The sequence below is a fragment of the Pristis pectinata genome, chromosome 9 (assembly GCF_009764475.1).
Source record: "Pristis pectinata isolate sPriPec2 chromosome 9, sPriPec2.1.pri, whole genome shotgun sequence".
Taxonomy (NCBI): domain Eukaryota; kingdom Metazoa; phylum Chordata; class Chondrichthyes; order Rhinopristiformes; family Pristidae; genus Pristis; species Pristis pectinata.
The window spans coordinates 2,506,234-2,521,451 of NC_067413.1; the positions used below are offsets into that span (position 1 = coordinate 2,506,234).

The following is a 15,218-nucleotide window of genomic DNA, read 5'->3' on the forward strand; positions in this document are numbered from 1 at the left end:
GCCGAAGGGCCTGTTTTCTGTACTGTACAACTCAATGACTCTAAAAATAAATCCTGAAAACGGTATCTTCTCTTGTTCAGCCTGCAGGTGTAACCCGGAATTTGCTGAGGGTTGTGACGAAACCACAGGTGTCTGTCAGTGCCGACCGAGGTTCAGTGGGCAAGACTGCAATCGCTGTGCGCCAGGACACTACAACTTCCCCCAGTGCACCCGTATGTATGGCAGCTTCCTCCGTGTTCACCTACAGGCCACCCCAGGGCCATGGACTCATACAGCACAGAAACAGACCCCATGGCCCAACGTCTCCCTGACCATCAAACACCCATCATATTCACCCCATTTTCCCACTCGTCTACACACAGGGGGCAATGTACAGCGGACGATTAACTTACCGACCTGCTCGTCTTTGGGATCTGGGAGCTAACCCATGCAGTCACAGGGAGAACGTGCAAACTCCACACAGACAGCATCAGAGGTCGGGATTGAACCCGGGTCTCTGGAGCTGTGAGGCAGCAGCTTGACCAGCTGGCCCACTGTAGTGAACTGATTTTAAATGATTCTGCCAGTCAGAGCTATTTAAGAGGAGCTGAAATATATTTAAGTAATTAATAAAATAAAATATATTTAAAAAAAGAAAATCAATTAGAAACACCTTGGAAAGTTAACAAGAGCATTAAACATTTGTCCTGATCTAGACACGTAGATGCCATGGCTAAGAAAGCTCACCAGCTTGGTACGGCAACTGCTCTGCCTGAGACTGCAAGAAACTGCAGAGAGTTGTGGACACAGCCCAGTGCATCACGGAAACCAGCCTCCGCTCCTTGGACTCTGTCTACACTTCCCACTGCCTCGGGAAAGCACCCATCATAATCTGTGGGAGGACCCATCCCACCCCGGACATTCTCTCTTCTCCCCCCTTGCATAGGGCAGGAGATACAAAAGCTTGAGAACACGTACCACCAGGCTCAAGGACAGCTTCTATCCCACTCATGAATAGATCTCACAATCTACCTCATCATGGCCCTTGCACCTTATTGTCTGCCTGCACTGCACTTTCTCTGTAACTGTAACACTTCATTCTGCATTCTGTTTTGTTTTCCTTTAGTACTACCTCAATGCACTTATATCAGTGCGGACGGCACACATACAAAAGGTTTTCACTGTATCTTGGTACATGTGACAATAACAAACCAATTACCGAGTAAAATGACTCCAAGACTTTATTGGCCTGTTCACAGGGACAAGGTCCTTACATCACCCCCTCCCCGGGGTACGCTGGGGGACGCAGGTAACTGGTGCCTGGCTCCAGTGTCCCAGTGGCGAGTCCACCCATGGAGCCGGTGATGGGCATGCTGGTGATCAGTGTCCAGCTGGTCTCGGAGCCCGTGTTTGGCTGAGAGGGCACTGACGTCCAAGACGAGCAGAGGGGCTGAAGGTGACTGGTGGGAGTGGGTAGTGTGGTGAGCACATTCGGCCCATCCTATCCATGGTGGAGCTAATGTTCTACCCAACCCTTCCTTGCCCTACTGGCCTCCTTTCCTTCCTCCCTCCCTCATGTTTAACCGCATTCCCCTAAATACACCTCATGCTCTTCACCTTCACCATTCCCAGTGGGAGTGGGTTTAATATTCTGGCCAACTCTTGGATAAAGACGTTTCTGCTACTAGATTCACCATTGACTGTCTTCCATGATAGGTAACTGGTATTTGGTTTGTTATTGTCACGTGTACCGAGATACAGTGAAGAGCTTTTGTCTGCGTGCCATCCAGACAGATCCTTCCATACATAAGTACACCGAGGTAGTACCAAAGGAAAACAATAACAGAATGCAGAATAAAATGTTTACAGTTAAAGAGAAAGTGCAGTGCAGGCAGACAATAAGGTGCAAGGGCCTTTGAGAATTTTAAGGGCATCATTCCCTCCTCAATCACCCTGACCCTCCCTTCTCTGTGGAGATGAATCTCCTCCCTCTTCTCTCCAAGCCTCAAACACTCCTTCCAGAATTCTTTTCCTAGAAACATAGTTTGTGTTTATAGAAAGGTGGGAAATTGAGTGAGGGCTGTGTTGAAGTGTGGAGCAGATCAGCCCCATTGAATGGTGTGTCCGAGCTGGGGGCTGATTCCTGCCCCTATTGTCTTGCCTGTTCGATGTTGACCTAATCAATGATGAACCTTTGTTCTTCCAGGGAGTCCATTTTACACCACACCCCATCCAGTTACCATGGTCCCGACACCTGGATCTCACCAGAGTGAGTAATTACATTTTATATTCAGCTTGAGTAGCTGAAGCTCTGATGAACATTGTGTTGGGGCAGGCTCTCCTATCCCACTGGAGACACAAGAGACTGCAGATGCTGGAGTCTGGAGCAACACAGAAGATGCTGGGTGAACTCAGCGGGTCAGGCAGCATCTGTGGAGGGAAATGGACAGATGAAGGGTCTCGACCCAGAATGTCAACTGTCCGTTTCCCTCCATAGATGCTGCCTGACCTGCTGAGTTCCTCCAGCATTTTGTGTGTTGCTCCTATCTCACTGTTGAATCTCTTCTGGAGACATTCCTTGTGCTTTAGAGCTGCTGAATGTAATCTCACACCACACTGTGGCAGGGAAAGAGTTAACTGAACAAGCCATGTTGTGTTAATTCCTGTTAACACCTTTCAACTTGTGGTGAAGAGGTGGGTCTGTGGACACCAGTGTGTTGTTCCTCTGTGTTCTGTTTATCCACAAGAGCAGTTGTTTAAGTTTCCACTGCAATGAAATAATATTCATGGTGTGGGGTTAAATAACATCATTCATTAACTGAAGGAGATTAAATTACACCATTTACTGTAAAACAGATTTCAAACACTTCTGCTATTAAGTAAACATTGCCTTCAGGACAAACTGTTATTATTAATACTTGGATGGGGCTTCTTTAAAAATGAATGCATCCAGATGTAAACAGGGCTGGACTAAATATGAAAAAGAATTGCAACTAATCCTGCTCTGGTCCAATGTTTCTGCTCTCAGATCATTTAAAGGAACCGCAGTGAGATTTTACTTGGATTATTGTGATAGAAATTCAACACCTCATCATTTACTCCCATATGGGATCTAGATGTCACATTTACTGCCCATCACTAACTGCCTTTGGGAGAGCTGCCTTCTTGAACCACTGTCCATCTGGTGAAGGTGGGAAGGGTGTTCCAGGGTTTGGACCCAGTGACGATGAAGGAATGGTGATATGTTTCCAAGTCAGGATGGTGTGGGACTTGGTGGGGAATCTGCAGGGTGCTCTTGGCCTTCGCGTTACGTCTTGAGTTTGGGAGGTGCTGTCGGAGTAGCCTGGATGAGGGCTGCAGTGCATTTCGTAGATGGTGCACAGAATGATCCAGCCACTGTGCGCCAGATATGGTGGGAGGGAATGTTTAGGGTGGGCTCGGGCTGCTTTGTCCTGGATGGTGTTGAGCTTCTTAAGAGTTGCTGGAGCTGCAGCCACCCAGGCAAGTGGAGAGTGTTCCGTCCCGCTCCTGACTGGTGCCTTGTCGATGGTGGAAAGGCTTCCTTTCGTCCTCATGTTTAACCACCATGTTACAGTGGTATAAGTTGTTGGTTAGGCCACACTTGGAGTACGGAATGCAGTTCTGGTCACCACGCTGTAGGAACAGCTGGAAAGGCTGCAGAAGAGATTCACAGGAATGTTGCCAGGACTGGAGGGCTTGAGTTATAAGGAGATGCTGGATAAGATAGGGCTGTTTTCCCTGGAATGAAGGAGGCTGAGGGGTGACCTGATAGAGATTTATAAAATCCTGAGGGCCACAGATAGGATGGATATTCATGTTCTTTTTCCCAGGGTAGGAGAGTCTAAAACTAGAGGGCACAGGTTTAAGGTGAGAGGGGAGAGATTTAAAGGGGACCTGAGGGGGAAGTTTTTCACCCAGAGGGTGGTGGGTGTGTGGAACGAGCTGCCAGAGGAAGTGGCAGAGGCGAGGACAATTACAATGTTTAAAAAGCACTTGGACAGGTACGTGGATTGGAAAGGTTTAGCGGGCCAAATGGAGATAAATGGGAGTAGCTGAGGAAGGTAACTTGGTCGGCACGGACCAATTGGGCTGAACGGCCTGTTTCTGTGCTGTGTGCCTCTATGACTATAAATTAATAATAAAAATCCACAAAGGATATTGGTTGTAGAGTCAAACAGCACAGAAACAGGCCCTTAGGCCCAGCATGTCCATGCTGACCACCAAGTACCCATCTATACTAGTCCCATTTACCAGCACTTGGTCCATAAACTTCTCGGTGATTCATGTGATCATCTAGATACTTCTTAAACATTGTGAGAGTACCTGCCAAACTCTGTATCCAGTACCTGCCAAACTCTGTGTATCCAGTACCTGCCAAGCCCAGTGTATCCAGTACCTGCCAAACCCAGTGTATCCAGTACCTGCCAAACTCTGTATCCAGTACCTGCTGAACTCTGTATCCAGTACCTGCCGAACTCTATATCCAGTACCTGCCAAGCCCAGTGTATCCGGTACCTGCCAAACTCTGTGTATCCAGTACCTGCCAAACTCTGTATCCAGTACCTGCCAAGCCCAGTGTATCCGGTACCTGCCAAGCCCAGTGTATCCAGTACCTGCCAAGCCCAGTGTATCCAGTACCTGCCAAACCCAGTGTATCCAGTACCTGCCAAACTCTGTATCCAGTACCTGCCGAACTCTATATCCAGTACCTGCCAAGCCCAGTGTATCCGGTACCTGCCAAACTCTGTGTATCCAGTACCTGCCAAACTCTGTATCCAGTACCTGCCAAGCCCAGTGTATCCGGTACCTGCCAAGCCCAGTGTATCCAGTACCTGCCAAGCCCAGTGTATCCAGTACCGGCCAAATTCAGTGTATCCAGTACCTGCCAAGCCCAGTGTATCCAGTACCTGCCAAGCCCAGTGTATCCAGTACCTGCCAAATCCAGTGTATCCAGTACCGGCCAAACTCAGTGTATCCAGTACCTGCCAAGCCCAGTGTATCCAGTACCTGCCAAGCCCAGTGTATCCAGTACCTGCCAAGCCCAGTGTATCCAGTACCTGCCAACCTCAGTGCATCCGGTACCTGCCAAACCCAGTGTATCCGGTACCTGCCAAGCCCAGTGTATCCGGTACCTGCCAAGCCCAGTGTATCCAGTCTCCCCTTACAGCGGACAGGTTCCATCCTAGCCAACATCCCAGTGCATCTCCTCTCCAGTGCAGTCACCTACTTCACCAGAACTGCGCACAATATTCCAGTTGTGACCGAATCAGCGTTCTTTCATGTTATACCAAGGCCGCAATGCTCTTACCATAAGACCATAAGACATAGGAGCAGAATTAGGCCATTCGGCCCATCGAGTCTGCTTCGCCATTCAATCATGGCTGATTTATTCCCTCTCAACCCCATTTTCCTGCCTTCTCTCTGTAACCTTTGATGCCCTTACTGATCAAGAACCTATCAACCCCCGCTTTAAATACACCCAATGACTTGGCCTCCACAGCCGTCTGTGGCAATGAATTCCACAGATTCACCACCCTCTGGCTGAAGAAATTCCTCCTCATCTCTGTTCTAAAGGGACTTCCTTCGATTCTGAAGCTGTGCCCTCTGGTCCTAGACTCTCCCACTGATGGAAACATTATCTCCATGTCCACTCTATCCACCTTTACACTCTCTGTCCTGGCTAATGAAGGCAAGCATTGGGTCCTGATGCAGGGTTTCAACCTGAAATATCATCAACTCCTTCCCCCCTCGCCACCACCCCCCCCCCCACAGATGCTGCTCGACCTGCTGTGTTCCTCCAGCAGATTGTGAGTTGCCCCAGATCTGAGCATCTGTAGCCTCTTGTGGCTAAGAGCATCCTAGATGCCCTCTGTCTACCTGTGTTGCCACCTATCTAGGATTTATGGACTTGTACACCAAAGTCCCTCACTGTTATTCCTCAATACTCCCCAGGACCCTAGCATTCACGGTCTCCCCGCCTCCCAAAATGCATCCCTTTATAATTATGGGGATCAAATTCCACGTACCAGTGCTCTGCCCAATTTACCAGCTGATCAGTGTCATTCAGTGGCCGAAGACTGTCGTCCAATCAACAAAGCCTTGGTTGGATAACATAAATACTTCAGTACTGGATGTGAGAAGATTTGTCAGGGAAAGAGAATAAGTTTCCAAAAGTTCTGGTCAGCCATGCTCTAGTTAAATAGATAAATACATGTATATTTAATCACATAAATTATGATTCAATATATGATAAAGTTGATAATAAATGAATACATAACGAAGTAGAAACTGCCACTTGACCCACTGAGAGTTGCTGGTATTTTCTGCTTTTTTGAGAAGTTAAAAACCTGAGCAGGTTCCGCCGCAGATTGTGGTGATTAGGAACTCACTGTGTGTGAAAATCAATCTCTCATTCATGAGAACATGCTGGAACGTGGAAGTTCTGAACAAGCCCAATCTCATCCCAGTTCCAACAGAACATGGGGGACAACTGGAACTGGAGTTGGAATTGGATGATTTGGAGAGGGTGGTATTAGGATACACTGATGGGCAGCTTTGTATTGTTCCTGGAGCACTAATTTCTGAATCATTGTCTTTTGCTGCCTCCAGGTTGTAAATGTAATGTGCAGGGCACTGTGGGGAACACCTGCTTTGTGAATCCCTACACCCAGCGCTGTGAATGCAAACCCAACTACACCGGCCCCTACTGCTCCCACTGTGCGGCAGGATATTTCGGGAAACACTGCCAACGTAAGTACATACACTTACTAAGGAGAGGTTGCTAGCAAGTCTATCATCTGTTCAGACTGATATTTAACAAATAAGGAGATATTGCTTCACAGAGTGGTTGATACCTGGAACTCAGTGCCACAGGTGGTAGTGGAATCAGACACTTAAACGGGCAAGGCAGAGAAGGATACAGTCTTAAAGTGGGCAAATAGGATTAGTAGATGGGCAAAAAGGTTGGCGTGGACATGGTGGGCCGAAGGGTCTATTTCTTGCTGTATGACTGAAACTCGATGAGTCTGGTGGAACGAGTCCAGACCAAAGACATAAACATCGAGCCCAGTGGCTCAGTGGGGATGTCAGGAAGCCCGTCCTCATTACAGGAAGGATGTGGAGGCTTTGGAGAGGGTGCAGAAGAAGTTCACCAGGATGCTGCCTGGAGTAGAGGGTATGAGCTACAAGGAGAGGTTGGACAAACTTGGGTTGTTTTCTCTGGAGTGGCAGAGGCTGAGGGGAGACCTGACAGAAGTTTATAAAGAGGCATAGATAGGGTAGATAGAGTCTTTTTCCCAGGGTGGAAATGTAAAATACTAGAGGGCATAGCTTTAATGTGAGAGGGGAGAAGCGAGCTTAAAGGAGGTTTACATGTAAGTCTCAACACAGAGAGCGGTGGGTGCCTGGAACTGGCTGCCAGTGGTGCTGGTGGAGGCAGATACGATAGTGGGGTTCAAGACACTTTTAGACAGACACATGAACAGGCAGGGAATGGAGGGATGTGGACCATGTGCAGGCAGAAGAGATTTAGTTTAATTTGGCATCATGGTCGGCACAGAGATGCTGGGCTGAAGGGTCTCTTCCTGTGCCGTACTTTGCTATGTTCTACCACAAAGCACAATGGGAATCTGGATCTCTCTCCCACAAAAGGATGTAGAGTTAACTCTCAACTAACTGTCTTTAACCTCCCAAAACTGGGCCTGTTAGTTTTTCATAAGGCGAGGAGGATAGAGGGTTACAGAATCCCTTGTCCACTCGTCCCACCCCACCGATCCCTCTCCAGCACCGATCCCTGCAACCACGCCAAGTGTTCCACCTGTCCCTACACCTCCTCCCTCACCACCATTCAGGGCCCCAGACTGTCCTTCCAGGTGAGGCAGCGCTTCACATGTGAATCCACCAGTGTCATTTATTGCATCCGGTGCTCCTGGTGCAGCCTCCTCTACGTCGGTGAGACCCGACGCAGATTGGGGGATCACTTTGTCGAGTACCTTTGCTCCGTCCGCCGTAACAGCCGGGATTTCCCGGTGGCCACCCACTTCAATTCCACTTCCCATTCCCACACTGACATGTCTGTCCACGGCCTCCTCTACTGCCACGTTGGGGCCAGATGCAAATTAGAGGAACAACACCTCATATTCCCTCTTGGGAGTCTCCAACCTGACGGCATCAACATCAATCTCTCTAACTTCCGGTAACCACGCCCACCATTCCCCCCACACCCCCTTTGGTTTACCCTTCTACCCCGGCCCCATTACCCCTTCTCTTTTGCCTCCCCTGCCCTCACGACCTGCCCGTCACCCACACTTTCCTCCCTCTGGTTCCTCACCCCCTTCCCTTTATTCCATGGTCCACTGTCCTGTCCTATCAGATTCCATCTTCTTCAGCCCTTCGTCACTTCCACCTATCACCTCCCAGCATCTCACATCACTCCCACTTCCCCCTCTCCCACCCACCCACCTTCCCCCCCGCCTCACCTGTCACCTGCCAGCTCGTGCTCCTCCCCCTCCGCATCCACTGACCCTTCTATTCTGGCTTCTGCCCTCTTTCTTTCAGTCCTGATGAAGTGTCTCGGCCCGAAACGTCGACTGTTCATTTCGCTCCACAGACGCTGCCTGACCTGCTGAGTTCCTCCAGCACTTTGTGTGTTGCTCCAGAATCACCAGTTAGGTTCAGGTCTGCCATGTTCTAAATACCCAGTAGAGCAGGCTCAAGGGTCTGATGGTCTCCTCGTGCTCTTCACGTCCGTTGGTTCAAATCTGCCCTTTCCAAAGTGGAATGTCATCGACCAGCATTGTATTCATTGGAAATGGTGATCTAATTTCAATGTTTTTAACTGGGTAGAGGGGGAAACTTGAATTCAGTATTTAAACAAATAGAGTATGAGAGTCACCAACTATATATAAATAAAGGGAAGGCGGTGGATGTTGTCTACATGGACTTTAGCGAGGCCTTTGACACAGTCCCGCATGGGAGGCTGGTCCAGAAGGTTAAGTCGCTTGGCATTCAGGATGAAGTAGTCAATTGGATTCAACGTTGGCTTAGTGGGAGAAGCCAGAAAGTGGTAGTAGATGGTTGTCTCTCTGGCTGGAGGCCTGTGAGTAGTGGTGTGCCGCAGGGATCGGTGCTGGGTCCGTTGTTGTTCATCATCTCTATTAATGATTTAGATGATAATGTGGTAAACTGGTTCAGCAAATTTGCGGATGACACCAAGATTGGGGACATAGTGGACAGCGAGGAAGGCTATCAAAGCTTGCAGTGTGATCTTGACCAGCTGGGAAAATGGGCTGAAAAATGGCAGATAGAATTTAATGCAGACAAGTGTGAGGTGATGCACTTTGGGAGGACACACCAAAGTAAGACTTACACACTGAATTGTAGGGCACTGAGGTGTGCGATAAAACAAAGGGACCTGGGAACACAGATCCACAGTTCCTTGAAAGTAGCATTGCAAGTAGATAGGGTCGTAAAGAGAGCTTTTGGCATTTTGACCTTCATAAATCAGGGCATTGAGTACAAAAGTTGGGATGTTATGTTGAAGTTGTACAAGGTGTTGATGAGGCCAATCTTAGAGTGTTGTGTGCAGTTCTGGTCACCTACCTACAGGAAAGATATCAATAAGCTTGAAAGAGTGCAGAGAAAATTTACAAGGATGTTGCTGGGACTTGAGGACCTGAGTTATAGGGAAAGGTTGAATAGGTTAGGACTTTATTCCCTGGAGTGCAGGAGAGGGAGGGGAGATCTTACAGAGGTATACAAAATGATGAGGGGTATAGATAGGGTGAATGCATGCAGGCTTTTTCCCCTCAGGTTGGTTAAGACGAGAACTAGAGATCATAGGTTTAGGGTGAAAGGTGAAATATTTAAGGGGAATCTGAGGGGGAACTTCTTCACTCAGAGGGTGGTGCGAGTGTGGAACGAGCTGCCAGCGGAAGTGGTGGATGTGGGTTCAATTGTAACATTGAGAAGTTTGGATAGGTACATGGATAGGAGGGGTTTGAAGGGATATGGTCCAGGTGCAGGTAGATGGGATGAGGCAGAAGATCAGGTCGACGTGGACTAAGTGGGCTGAAGGGCCTGTTTCTGTGCTGTAGTGCTCTATGACTCTAAATAAATCTGGAATTAGAAGCCTGTCCCTGTAACACTGACCATAGAGCCATAGAAAGATACAGCACAAAAACAGACCCTTCGGCCCATCAGCTCTGACATCAGCCTCCCTACTGAATCCTCCCCAACCCATTATATTCTCCCCACATTCCCAGATTCTCCCCATCACTTACACACTGGGGGCAATTTACAGCAGCCAGTTAACCCACTGACCCACATATCTTTGGAATGTGGGAGGAAACTGGACCACCCGGAGGAAACCCACACAGACACGGGGAAAACTTACAAATTCCTTACAGACAGTGGCCAGAATTCAACCCAGGTTGCTGTCGCTGTAATAGCGTTACGCTAACTGCTACACTATCGGGTCTGCCTGGTAGTTATTTAAAACTGAGGTGCATAGAAACTTCTTCTCTCGGTGGGGGGGGGGGGGGGGGGGGGGGGGGGGGAGTGGGTGTGGTGAATCTCTGGAACTCTCTGCCCCTGAGGGCGGTGGATGCCGTATCATTGGATGTACTTAAGGCGGAGATCGATAAATATTTGAAAGATCGAGGAATTGAGGGGGATGGGGAACTGATACAGAAGAGGAGTTGAGGCCAGCATGGATCAGCCACAATCAGATTGAATTGCGAGGCAGGTTTGAGGGGCCGAGTGGCCTACTCCTGCTCCCATTTCCTTGTGTTCTTGTGTGAATGTCGGTGAGTTATCCCAAACCACTTACTGCTGAGTCACCTGTGATTTTGTAGACCAGTTAGTCTGGATCACTTCCTGTCTACAAAACCAGACCAGTGCCCAATAAAAGGGTAAATTTCAACTGGTCTTCGGAGGCTCCTTAAGTGACCTCCACTTCTCAGATGCATGAATAGGAACATTTAATTTTCTTTCATATTGAGTAATATTTATTTTACCAAAAGAACCTGAACAATATATACCTATTAATGTTATAAACGATGCTGTATTTTTTTAAGGTCAGTTTTGTCCATTTCAAATCAGGTTTCTTGCAGTTGGAAGATCCTTTTAAAAACATTAGCCTAGAAATTGGATGCACTGACAGTCATTCTTATGTGCAGATCATGCATAAAAGTGCTTATCCCAGAGAAGATCGGCTGAAGTCCTGTCCAGTGGGAATCTGGCCCATGTGTAATTCACCTTGGCGCATTGGACGGCTTGCTAACGCCATCTCAAGTCGCACGCGCACATTTCCTTCCTTGCTGACATAGCTGGAACATTTGCCTGTGATTTTTCACCTTCATTAAGCCGTTACAAGAAATGGGAGCAGGTCACAGTGGGATTGGCTGGGGGATCCAGAGTGCAGTGGGGACCAGGGTCTGGATTGTGGGTCGTGTATGTGGCTGGAGGCAGGAACCAGAAATGTGGAGGGGTCTGCAGTTGGAACCGGGGTCCGGAGTGCTTGGTATTTCCTGCTCCCTCGAAACTCACCGGATTTAATAGGTAATTGCTTTATATTGGTTAATAGGTAATAGATGATAGGTGGCAGGCACGGTAGTGTAGCGGTTAGCATAACGCCTACACCTCTTATCCCTCATCCCTAACCCCTTATCCTGTAACCATGTCCTCTTGTTTGTGACTCTCCCACCAGTGAAAACATCCCAACATCTCCCCTGTAACTACCGGGCAGGCACGGTAGTGTAGTGGTTAGCGTAATGCTATTACAGCGCCAGCGACCTGGGTTCAAATCCAGCCACTGTCTGCAAGGAGTTTGTATGTTCTCCCTGTGTCTGTGTGGGTTTCCTCCGGGTGCTCCGGTTTCCTCCCACATTCCACAGACGTACGGGTTAGGAAGTTGTGGGCGTGCTATGTTGGCGCCGGAAGCGTGGTGACACTTGCGGGCTGCCCCCAGAACACTCTACGCAAAAGATGCATTTCACTGTGTGTTTCGATGTACATGTGACTAATAAAGATCTTATCTTATTGTCAGATGTACCAAGGTTCAGTGAAACACTTCGTTTTGCATCCCACCATTGCAAAAATCCAAAGCCAGGGGGTGTAGGTTTAGGGTGAGAGGGGAAAGATTTAAAAGGGACCTGAGGGGCAACTTTTTCACGCAGAGGGTGGTGAGTATATGGAATGAGCTGCCAGAGGAAGTGGGTGAGGCAGGTACAACAGTATCATTTAAGAAGCACTTGGATAGGTACATGGAGGGGCAGGGCTTGGAGGGATATGGGCCGAACGCAGGAAATTGGGACTAGCTGGGTGGGCTCCATGGTCGGCATGGACTGGTTGGGCTGAAGGGCCTGTATCCGTGCTGTATTGCTCTGTGACTCTACATCAGTACATCAAGGTAGTACAAAACAATAACAGAATGCAGCAGAATATATCCTACTTTATATTATGCTACTGTGTAAAAAAAGCTCAAATAATAGTGTTGGATATTAATAGGAGTAAATCCAATAGTCCAGAAAATCTTCCAGTGTTGCATGACCAAAGTCCTGAGGGTGCTGGATTATGGGAGTGTTACTGTACTGTGGTGGGTTACACTGCGGCAGAGGTGGGTCTAAGTATTGTGTGCGTTCAGTGAGCTAACACCTTCAGTATCTACAGAACTTTAACCCTATCCAATATCTGGCAGAATGCCAATGTTACAGCACTGGTGTGTCTCCCCAAGTGTGTGACCCAAACACTGGGCAGTGCTTGTGCCGAAGAGGGGTCGAAGGCTACTTCTGCGAAAGGTGTTCGGCAGGTCACTTCCGATTCCCCTCCTGTGAACGTAAGTAACACCCCTGGCACACAGAGAACGTGACGTTGTGTACTTATTAACAGCAACAATATTCTGTGTCCGTCCGTTGATTTTACAGCTGGCTCAGGATTATGTTTTAATGCTCCTGTCCAGGAGAAGACGTTGTGTGGACTTGTAGAAATGTCAACACAATGTCAGGGTATTACTGACCTGGAGAGCTGTGGACCTTGGGTTATAGGGAGTAGTCGTAAATTGGTAACTTGGTTTATTATTGTCACTTGTACCGAGGTACAGTGGGAAACTTGTCTTGCATACCGTTCATACAGATCAATTCATTACAGCAGTGCATTAACGTAGTACAGGGTAAAACAATAACAGAATGCAGAATAATGCAGATTGCAGAATGCAGAATGCCAGGGGTGGTGGGGGAAGCAGATACGATCGTGGTGTTTAAGAGGCTGTTAGACGGACACATGAACAGGCAGGGAATGGCAGGATATGGACCACGTGCAGGCAGATGGGATTAGTTTAATTTGGCATCATGGTCGGCACAGACATGGTGGGCCGAAGGGCCTGTTCCTGTGCTGTATTGTTCTATGTTCTAAAATCAGTGTTTCAGGTGAAAGAACCTTCATCGGAACTGGAAAAGTGAGAAAACAAAGGTGTTTTTTGCAGAGTGAGGGAGGGGAGACTCTGGGGTCGATGGAGACTGTCGTTGCCCAGCTGACACATTAGCTTCTGCTGCCCCCTGGTTACTCCGTCTGGAGGGGTATAAGTAGAGGGCGATGAGCGAGGGAGGGTAGAGGGGGAGAAAGAGTTGGCTGGAACACTGAGGTGTTGGATCGCTGAAATAAAGGTGCGTGCTGGGGATACCCAACAGGTCGGGCAGCATCTGTGGAGAGAGGAAAGCTGCATTAACTCTTTTACTTTCCAATCGGTTGTGTGAAGGTGCGATTCCTGAAGGGGAAAAATCAGGTGGGAGGCAGGAGTCATGTGATAGAACCTTCCAAAAAACGCCCAGCCCCATCCCGCACACTGATGTTTTAAATTTAACTGGGTAAATTGGTTTATTATTGTCACATGTACCGACGTACAGTGAAAAACTTTGTTTTGCATGCCATCCGTACGAATCATTTCATCACATCAGTGCATTGAGGTAGTACAAGGGAAAACAATAACAGAATGCAGAATAAAGTGTTACGGTTACAGAGAAAGTGCAGTGCAGGCAGACAATAAGGTGCAAGGTCATAACGAGGTAGATTGTGAGGTCAAGACTCCATCTTATCGTACTAGGGAACCGTTCAATTCAACTCTCTGCAGTTTCTTGTGGCCTTGGGCAGAGCAGTTACGGTCCCAAGCTGGGATGCATCAGGATAGGATGCTCTCCATGGTGCATCTGCAAAAATTAGTGAAGGTTAGGGTTAGGGTAGAGGTTGCTGTGGTGGGATTTGAATTCATGTCTCCAGATCGGTGGTCCAACACTCTGGCTACTGGGCCAATAACTTAACCTCTCCCACAACGTTTCCCCATCCCACTGATGCCTGGTGTAACGTGTGACATGACTGTTGCTCTACAGCCTGTCTCTGCAGTAGAGTTGGAACTCTGCCTCAGGTGTGTGATGGTGTTGGGAGGTGCCTCTGTCGACCGGAATTCGGAGGCAGTCAGTGCGATCACTGTCGAGTGGGTCATCACTCCTTCCCCAACTGCCAAGGTAGGAGCTGGCGCCAATACGTTCTGCGTTTGTCTGTGATCGGAGTTGTACCCTGTTACACACAGGCCTTGTTAATGTCTGTAGGATGGTCAGCAGTCTCTGTCAATACTTAGTGAAGTTTTAAACAAAGGAGACACAGGAGACCGCAGATGCTAATTTGGAGCAACACACAAGCTGCTGAAGGAACTCAGTCGGTCGAGCAGCATCTGTGGGGGGAAATGGACAGTGGACATTTTGAAATATTGACTGCCCATTTCCCTCCACAGATGCTGCCTGACCCGCTGAGTTCCTCCAGCATCTTGTGTCTTACAATCACTCTATGTTACAAAGTGCTGTGCATTGAAGTGTGTGTTTTAAACACCAGGGGCCAGTAAAATACATTTTGAATTACCATTGCTGTTGTAACGCAGGAAATGCATTGGCCAATTTGTGCACAGCAAGATCCCACTGAGTGATTTGACAATGACCAGATCGTTGGGTTTGGTGCTGTTGACTGAGAGGTGAATGTTGATCAGGACATTGGGAGAACTCTCTCACTCTCCTATCGTGGCTGTGGGGATATAGATCAGCTGCAGATATGGGCAGAGAAGTGGCAGATGGAGTTTAATCCTGGCAAGTGTAAGGTGCTGCATTTTGGGAGATCAAACATAAAGTTAATTCACAATTAATGGCAGAATCCTTAACAGTGTTGATAAACAGAAA

The 15,218-nt window shown here is 48.2% G+C and overlaps 1 protein-coding gene across 1 annotated transcript in view; it reads left to right on the forward strand.

Annotated features, from left to right (window-relative positions):
- The window catches only part of LOC127574426 (laminin subunit alpha-3-like), a 304,580-nt gene that overhangs the window by 91,772 nt on the left and 197,590 nt on the right, over positions 1–15,218 (forward strand). Inside the window, 5 exon segments of the mRNA XM_052023432.1 lie at positions 81–212; positions 2,186–2,248; positions 6,610–6,750; positions 12,698–12,835; positions 14,382–14,516. Coding sequence (XP_051879392.1) covers positions 81–212; positions 2,186–2,248; positions 6,610–6,750; positions 12,698–12,835; positions 14,382–14,516 — 609 coding nt within the window.